The sequence below is a fragment of the Ammodytes marinus genome (assembly GCF_949987685.1).
Source record: "Ammodytes marinus genome assembly, chromosome: 6".
In the NCBI taxonomy this organism is placed as follows: Eukaryota; Metazoa; Chordata; class Actinopteri; order Uranoscopiformes; family Ammodytidae; genus Ammodytes; species Ammodytes marinus.
Window position 1 is genome coordinate 7675238 of NC_137235.1, and position 9363 is coordinate 7684600.

Here is a 9363-nt window from a genome sequence, read left to right on the forward strand (position 1 = left end):
AGTCCACATAGGCAGATGTTCAGTCACCCTTAAAGCTGTAGATGATTGGCCTCATGGTGGACCGATGCATGGAGCTCAAACTTGTTCAAAAACAATTTATAGCTGTCCCCAGACAAATGTGCAACATCACAACTTTCTTCCTGAGGTCCTCTGAGATTTTCTTTCCTTTGACCTGTAGTTCACTTTGGTGAGCCTAAAGTGAGCTGGTGTGATCTCTGTTTTATCTAGTGCCGCCAAATTTATTCCCTAAATATCTCTCATTACATTGGTCCATTTCATTACTCAATTTGTCCCACCTGCTTGTGTTTAGCTGCTCGATTTAAGCAATGCAGCTCAGGGTTCACTAACTTTTGCACATATAAAAGTTGGCATATAATTAGTTTTATTTTAGTCTTTTGACTACACAATTGATTTCCGGAAAAACAAAAATGTTGAATTGATAAACACACACCTGTTATTTCATATAAAAAACGCTGGTATTGATCAAAATGAAATAATAATGGTTGAACTAAATACAATTCCAAAAGGCTCAAGAGGGTCACATACTTTCAAGCAGCAGTGTTTATGAACCACACTTATTTTAAGGGGCTGACCCCAGAACAACATTAGTGAGTAACTGTGGCTGAGTTCTTATCAGTTCCCATTGCCATGTTTATTTTGCATTGTGTACTGTGCTTGTCCCCATGCATCATCACACACTCACTCACCTCAATAAGCACATAAGAGTCCAATATCCATCTGGTTTGTTGTAGATGGCACTGGTGCCAAATGACAGATGAATTTGTATGGCAATTTAGGATATTATTGTGCAAAACCCAACAAACAGCTGCCCCAATTACCTCCTAAATCTCTTAAAGTGTCATCTTATGTGTTTAATGAGATTTGTCTTAACAACCTTGTAGCCTACACAAGACATGAGAAAAAACAAATGTCGGCCTGTGCTCACTGCAATCCATTGCTTATAGCACTTTGAATTGAACAACCTGACAACTGGGGAAGTCGAACTATCCGAGGAGCATGTGATTGCAGCATAACACCTCCAGACCGGTAGGTGGCGCTGACAAACCCGCAGCTGCTGCTTGTATTGTTTACTTCCAGGGCGTGTAGTCGTCTATGGTTCGTCGTCGTGCTGGTCATGTTGTTGGGTTTTTGATATATATTTTTAAGTGCGAACGAGCTAAAGTCATTAAAATCAAAGAGGTCCCTTCAGTTTTGGTGTTCTAGCCACGTGTACACCATCACAATGACTGAGGTAAGCCAAAGTTTAAAGCTTTTTCTTACCTCCCGCTCAGGAGCCGCCACACGTCGGACCCCGGCTAATTGCTGGACCGCGTCACGTTTTCGATACGATTCCTTGTCTTCATGGTTCTGAGTAATGTATAAGTTATTGTGTCTTTGAACTGGTTAAATATAGTATTATTTAAGACAACCAATGTTTTTCATGCAGGATGTCCAGAAGCACTCAGTCCACACTCTGGTCTTCAGATCTCTCAAAAGGACGCACGATATGTTTGTGTCCGACCAGGCGAAATCTATCACACAGGACGACGAATGGTAATTCTGGTGGCATTTACATTATTACATGATGCAAAACTGTTTGAACTTTACTCCCTTTGCCGGTACAAATAAATTGAAGCATTCTCAAATGTTAAAATGGGGTCAAAATGACAATTTGTTTACCGGTGTGACTGGGCTGACTATTCATGTGTGCAGCAGTTGTTTGTATCTTTGTTTCCATGATTATGATACATTATTTCCTGCAAATCTTTATCTCTACAAATATATCAAGAGTCGGCTGTTTGATGAATTTGTTTGGCATTTGATTCACTGGATTAACAAACAAAATACAGAAAAACAAATTGATTGATCAGATATAAAGTTAAATCTACCATGAGTGACGATTTCATCCATATAGCCCACTCCTAGTTGAATAACCTAATTATGTGCAACCATTGCTGTGTATTGTTATGCATTATACAGGCAAGACGAATATTTTGTCCAGTAAAATAATAACATGGCGAAAATCATACTGATGATGATGAGTGGTCACATTATCTAGAAAAATATTATAATTGCATCATTATCTCCTATTTATTTTTTTAGCCACAAGATGAAGATGGGTGTAAAACTGAAAGTGGAGTATGGTCAAGTTTTACACATGCCTGTCCTGAAGGAAGGGAAAGACCACAGGGTGTCACAGCTCCCTGGCTCCATGCAGAGCTACACACAGCCAGGTGAGCATGAGCCCAAAGCTGCACATTACCTTCAGTATGATAATAGGCTATTAACGGAATATCCAGGCAGAAATGTTATTTTCATGCCTCCCGTAAAGCCCAGTATTTAAACATATTTTGCAATTTCTTTGGGCTCATTTTGTTGTTTCCCGGGACATTGCTGCTCTTAAACACGTTAATTTTAATTATTTATTTATTTGTTTTATTTCAAAATGTTTCAGGTGATGACCCAGATTATCTGATCACCGGGACACATGCTTATCCCTCTGGACCTGGTAAATACTATGCGTTGAATTTTAAGCAAGCCACACGCTTGTTATTGTTTCAAAGCCCAATAATTCTAGTGTTCATATTCATTTCCATTCAATAGGGGTGTCTTTGACTGCTGACACAAAGATGCACAGGAATCCAAGCGAGGGAGGAATCCACTCAATGGCACTGGCTTTGCCACCTTCACAAGCCAGGTAAACCATTATTATTTTGTCGTCCACTGTGTGTAAGTTGAGTAAGTTCTTGTACATAGTAGTAAATTAATCGATGTAATGCGACTAAAGTGCTATGGCAAAAACAAGTATTGTTGTAATTGAGAAAAAATAGTCATTATGATATGAAAAAAACTGACATTTTTGTTTAATTATAGGCAGGACGCGAGCCGCACCTCAGCCAGTGTCGGGGACATCCATCGCCACGCAGGAGGAGCAGAGAGATCTCACCCTCCATCCAGCGCGGTGGTAGGTAGCACACTACTTCCACATTAACTTGATGTCATATCCTGTTTGAGCTTCTGCAGAGCTGATCATGACTGTCTTTATTTTAGTCGCTCTTGGAGGGAGGAGGCACCAGAACGTCTGCCCTCATGAGGAAAGGACCAACCATGCCCAAACCCCAGTGGCATCCACCATGGAAACTGTTTCGGGTAATTACAAATGACTTACTTACATGTTTTCGGTTGAAGTGCTATGTTCCTTTTCATGTTCATGTCTTTGAAACACTGGTGCCAAATGTATGGCTGCTCCTGGGATGCGTTTGCCTGTGTTATTTTTAACTGATTTTTTTTATCTGATAGGTCATCAGTGGTCATCTTGGCTGGGTGAGGTCCATCGCTGTGGAGCCGGGGAATCAGTGGTTTGTCACTGGGTCTGCTGATCGAACCATAAAGGTCAGTAAGCTGAATGTTACAATAACTTCTAGGGAGGTGCTAAAAAATGTATGGACATATATTGTGATATTTATTTTTGTGATTTTCTGTATCAATTTCCAGCTCCAAAACATGTATATTTTGAAGGGGAGGGGAACTTGAGTTTTAAACAGTTTGTGAACTCAAACTCCTGCACCTAATAGATGCTCATCATGTGAATTTGTTTTGGCAGATCTGGGACCTGGCCAGTGGGAAGTTAAAACTCTCCCTGACTGGTCACATCAGCACAGTGCGTGGTGTGGCCGTCAGCACGCGCAGTCCCTACCTTTTCTCCTGTGGAGAAGACAAGCAGGTCAAGTGTTGGGATCTGGAGTACAACAAGGTACGACATCTTGAAGAGACAGATGCTTAGAAAACCTTACCCAAGTCTTAAAGGGTCATTAAAAGACATTTCATTTGGTTTGTGGTATGAATTCTCTTAACTATGTCCATCTGTGTATTAGGTCATCAGGCACTACCACGGACATCTTAGTGCTGTGTATGATATAGACCTGCACCCGACTATCGACGTGCTAGTGACGTGCAGCAGAGACGCCTCAGCGAGGGTAAGCTCATATACTTCATCATGTTTGCTATCATAACAATGGAAGGACCTGATTTCACTTCACAGGTTCAGTTCATGTTTAAAGAATGACCTCGCCTCTTCACTTTCACCAGTCATGCTTTTTTATGGTTTTATTCATTTACATTTCCTCTGCATTATTAAAAGCAAACTAAAGTAGGTAAGCTATAGTCACATGGATTAGAAAAAGATCGGTCAGCTTACTAAACATACCGTGTGGTTTGCAGTCAGCTCTTTGTCTTGTGTTATGGTTTCCTAGCATAAATAACTCTAGCTATCAGATGTCTGCATCCGTCATCTTACACCTACACAGGCCTAAGTAGTTAAATAATGAAGATTATTTATAAATTCTGGCCTGAATCAAAGAGAGTGCATTGCTTTCACTCGTTATGGTTGTAGTTTTATGTTGTTTAAAGTCCAAATAACATAAATGCCTCCCACCTAAAAATAAACTGCTGTGTTTTTAAAGGGACAGTCCATCCATAGGGGTCCCATGGTTGAATGTGATGTGTAAATTCTGAGGCCTCTGAAGGATTCATGAATTAAACTAATTGATATCTACTGTGCTCATGCAGGTTTGGGACATCCGGTCAAAAGCCAACGTTCACACACTGACCGGACACACCAACACCGTGGCCACAGTGAAATGTCAGGCTGCAGAACCACAAATCATCACCGGTAAATACTTTTCCAAAATTGCTTTTCTGAATAATCATTACATGTTAAAGTTGTGGCCGATTGGTTGGTATCTTAAACTATTAATCTAAGCTGACAACTATTTACCTTCTCACAGGCAGCCACGACTCAACCATCAGGCTGTGGGATTTGATCGCTGGAAAAACCAGAGCAACACTCACCAACCACAAGAAGTCTGTCCGATCTGTTGTGCTGCACCCCAGACAGTAAGTTCCCCCAGTTACCTTACACCACTTTATCTGTTTCAATCAGTCAGATTATGGTTTCCAAAAGTTTGATTCACATTAGTTAAGTAAAACTTCTGAGCTGTAGCTGAGATTTATTGTATTTCTCGACGGTTTCATATTCAATTAGATACATATAGAGTTTCAAATTGTTCTTTTTCTGGGTCTGTGTAAACTTGCGATGGACTTTTTTAGTTTTTTAAGACAAAGTATATTTGGGAAATTAATCAATAATTTAATAAATAAGCTATGTTTAGTTATTAGGAACAGTAAAATGTTTAACTCATGGGATTAAAATACATCAATGAACCATTATGAAAATAGATAAAGAGCTTGTAAAATGCCATAACATTTTATTTCCTGTGTTTTCCAGATACACGTTTGCCTCCGGTTCTGCTGATAACATGAAACAGTGGATGTTCCCAGATGGAAACTTCATCCAGAACCTGTCAGGCCACAACGCCATCGTCAACACTCTAGCTGTTAACTCTGACGGCGTTTTGGTGTCTGGAGGTATTCACAACTAGCTACACTCTCTCTCTCTCACTGATTCCACAAACTGCTGGTTTTATCTAAAGAAAATGTTCAACTTTTCATTCTTAAAAATACATTATTATTTTTTGGTTGAATGTTGACTCACTGATGAAGGTGAGGATTGGATTAGAAAAGCATTGATCTTAAAATCGTGATTTTTCATCATACGCATGTTTGTTTTTCTCTGTAGCCGACAATGGAACCATGCACATGTGGGACTGGAGGACGGGCTACAACTTCCAGCGGATTCATGCCGCTGTGCAGCCTGGATCTCTGGACAGCGAGTCGGGGATCTTCGCCTGCAAGTTCGACCACTCGGAGAGCAGACTGATCACTGCTGAGGCCGACAAGACCATTAAAGTGTACAAAGAGGACGACACCGCCGTAAGTTACACTATTAGATTTAAAGTCAGTTTTAGATTTGAATGTAAATTCCAGGGCAGCAAAGCAATAATTAGTTTTTTGTTTTTTGTATTCTCGCAGACGGAAGAAACCCATCCAATCAACTGGAAACCAGAAATCCTCAAGAGGAAAAGATTCTAAAGTTATTTTTTTATTATTATTTCTTATTTCTTTTGTCACAGTAACAATTTGATTTCTACTCAAACCCTGTTGTAGATACGTCCATGTAGTTTTGCTTTATACGTCATTTCCCATCGGACAAACTTCTTGTTGACTAATGTGTCATCGCCAGAATCCTAAAATTAAATTCAGTTTTCACGTTTCATTCTAAAAACCATTTGCAGTCTTCATTGCACAATGCTAGTCCAATAAGCTGGCCGTGTTGGATAGCCAGGAAGCTCCCGGCCTCTTTGTTCCTGATGAAGACAGCTCTCTGGTGGCTCTGGTCTCTCTGATCCACCAGCAGCTGCCACTGCTCACACACAGACGGACATTCTTCTTCTTCAGAGTGGACCAGGTTCCTTATTGGGTCAAACCCTGTAGAAGGACAACAAAACAAATCTCCACAAAAAAAGTTTTTTGCATTGACTCGACAGATTTGCAAGTTGAACAGACATGAAAACAAACCTTGTAATTTTTCTTCTCTGGCTTGCCGTGTGAAGTTAATTTTGCTCTGTTTAATAAAGACCACATTTTTCACATACTCGCTGGTTGAGATGAATTTGTGTACTTACCGAGGTACCTGTTGGTGACCACGTTCCTGTAGTACTTGCAGCCTTTTCCTTTCATCTCCTCCCAGTAACAATGATCTCCAGGTGTCTCACTGAGCTCCACTGTGCCTCTGCCTGTGAAGTCAAGTCACGGCACAAGAGGATGCGTGACATACGCAATACATATTTTGAATAGAAGTCTGCTTTGTAAACCATTATGACAAGTCTCAGAATGCTATTCAACAAAAGGGTATTTATTCACAGGGCAATACGTACTGTCTTGCCCTATGAATGAAATGCCTTTTTTATTTTCAGTCGCCAGGGGGGGAAAAAACATGTTAGTTATTTATTATTGATAACTACCTGACTCTTGGATGTAGAGCTTAGAGAGAGCATGGCGAAACCCTCGTCCTGGTTTCTTCTTCAGACAGGGTTTGGTAGGCTGTGGCTGATCCACCTCCTCTGCTGATGGCTCTTCTACTGCCAGGAGGTGACCGGCATTAAACATGATCTCCTCCTCCAGAGACCTGAGGCACATCTCAAAGTGATCCTCCTCATGGTCTGCATTTCTAAAAAACACAGAGGACAGTAGATGACGGGTCATTTTGGCCAAGACATTCTTTGAAATGTAAGTTGTTTGGTACATGATGTAGAATACTCTATTCCAGACTCAAACTGAATATCAACAATGGAAATGATTATAATTTACAAATTTAAAATGCCATTTCATGAATCACATGAATTTAAGAAATAAAAAATAAAGACGTTTCATTAATAAATTGCAAACCAGATGTATTGTTGTGAAATATTCTTAAAAGATTTAACTAAAGGGGACATTGTCAAGTCTTCTGGAATTATGTTTCAGTGAGAATTAAACACGGATTGAAATGTACTGAAGTTTAAGCACAACTGTTTCAAGGTGCACTATGCAGTTTCAGAGGAAACGGCACAGTGCTGCCGTTAGTAGAACATATTTACTCTACATGTAATTATTATAATGTAACTCATTTTCTCATCATAAATCAAAGCAAAATTATTTAGAGGTACCTGGAACCAAACATGTAGGGCCGGTTTCACAGACAGGGCCTAGATTAAGCCAGGAGTAGGCCTTAATGTGGACTAGTTAAACTGGGACGTTTAAATCACTTTCATGGATAATCTGAGATTATGAAGTCCTGGAGTAAGGTAATTAAACCTGATTGTTAACACCTGCCCATGAGCACATGCTGCTGTTCCAACGCCGATCATAAAAACCCGGAGTGGAGCAGAAACACCATTGCTTGTGAGAAACTTTAATGAATTTGAAAAGAATCTCTTAAAAAAAATTGTTTAAAACCATCCGGTTATTGAATCTAAAAGCCATACTGCTGGGACTGAGCAAATAAATAGTTGGACCGCAATTTGCAACAAATTCAATTCTAATGAAAATGTTACTGAGAGAACATAAACCAACTTCAGGTTATCTTCAATATTATCGGTATTTCACATCTTTCTCATTTATAATTTTGACATTATATTTAATGATATCTGCACTGATAGACTCTGTAGAACAGGGGTCCCTAAACTACGGCCCGCGGGACAAATGCGGCCCGCGGCCCGCTTTTTATTGGCCCGCGGCCGATTTTAAAAAGATAATGTAATATTTTTTTTTTTTTTTTTTTTTTGCATTTCTTAGTTAACCCACTAGTTCAGGGGTGTCAAACACTGATTAATTGGCCCGTGGCACATTTTAAAAATATAATGTAATATGGCGCTTTTAAATAATTTAAATGCACTCATTATATTACAGACAAATATGTCCCATAAAAGAAAATGAGCAACAAGCCCATCCCATAGGACCCTGCATAATATTATATTTTAAATTAATATTATTATGGAAAATCTATGTGTCCTTCTCCAATAGCTTCTAATTCATCTGACACAGTGTCTCCATTTTTTTCATACAAAATTCTTCAGATTTAGCCTCTTAATTTCCCTCTCAAAGTGCACCAAATTCATGCATTTCGCTTTAAAAACTTTAAAAATCTCCCGGGGGGGCACACCCCCGGACCCCCCTAGGAGGGTCAGGACCTCGGCTGGATACTATTTTCACCCTGCTGGACATTGGACGCAAAGGCAGAAAACACTGGGTGTATCATTGGCATATAAACAAGAGGGGGGATGTCTGTTTAATGTGCAAGGAAAGTGTTGCCGTGAAGAAGGATTACAATTTACGAAGACACTATGAAACTAAACATCAGAGCAGCTACATGTCCTGATAAATGTGTTATTTTTGCAAAGTGGCCCGGCCCTTCGTAGATTTTTCTGTATGTGGCCCTCAGTGAAAAAAGTTTGGGGACCCCTGCTGTAGAAAAACCCGAATCTCGCTTTAAAGAAGAGCTTGCCACAACCTTTCAACAAAGGACAAAAAAGATGACGTTGCATGAAAAGTGCATGAAAGTTAGCCTGAGAATTCCATGGAAATGGAAAATGCAATATCTGAAGGAAGTATGACTTGAAAATGAAAATTCTACAGGTGGAATTGGACATGAAGTTGGAAGAGAGAGAGCTATGATTCAAACAAGATACAACACTGAGACAATTGTGATTACTAATCACAGTGAAGATATAAGTAGAAAATAAAAGGTGTTCATGTTGTGTTTTGTCATTTTGTTATTCATGTTTGTCAGTATTTTAAATCACAACAACCACATTTGAAAACAGAATTGTTTTAGACACTCATTTTATTATGGTAAATACATCTTCAATTTAAATGCATCCATCTAATAAACTCAAGCAAAATTGTTATTTTCAGTGCATTGTA

At 39.5% G+C, this 9363-nt stretch overlaps 1 protein-coding gene across 1 annotated transcript; it reads left to right on the plus strand.

The window, feature by feature from the left end:
* Positions 1-1109: 1109 nt before the first annotated feature.
* Positions 1110-6535, plus strand: plrg1 (pleiotropic regulator 1). Its single transcript, XM_080030058.1, has 15 exons — positions 1110-1252; positions 1448-1554; positions 2104-2234; positions 2456-2509; positions 2605-2698; positions 2875-2965; positions 3052-3150; positions 3301-3393; positions 3605-3754; positions 3876-3977; positions 4570-4672; positions 4788-4896; positions 5288-5427; positions 5639-5832; positions 5932-6535. The coding sequence occupies exons 1-15, from the start codon at positions 1244-1246 to the stop codon at positions 5989-5991; spliced, it is 1536 nt and encodes a 511-aa protein (XP_079886184.1). The 5' UTR covers positions 1110-1243; the 3' UTR covers positions 5992-6535.
* The last annotated feature ends 2828 nt before the right edge of the window (positions 6536-9363 follow it).

What these genes read in the sequence shown, in the direction of transcription:
- plrg1 (XM_080030058.1), top strand. An exon ending in CTGCTGATCGAACCATAAAG is followed by an intron (nt 3,394 to 3,604) that starts GTCAGTAAGCTG and finishes TTGTTTTGGCAG; the next exon opens with ATCTGGGACCTGGCCAGTGG. An exon ending in AGAACCACAAATCATCACCG is followed by an intron (nt 4,673 to 4,787) that starts GTAAATACTTTT and finishes ACCTTCTCACAG; the next exon opens with GCAGCCACGACTCAACCATC.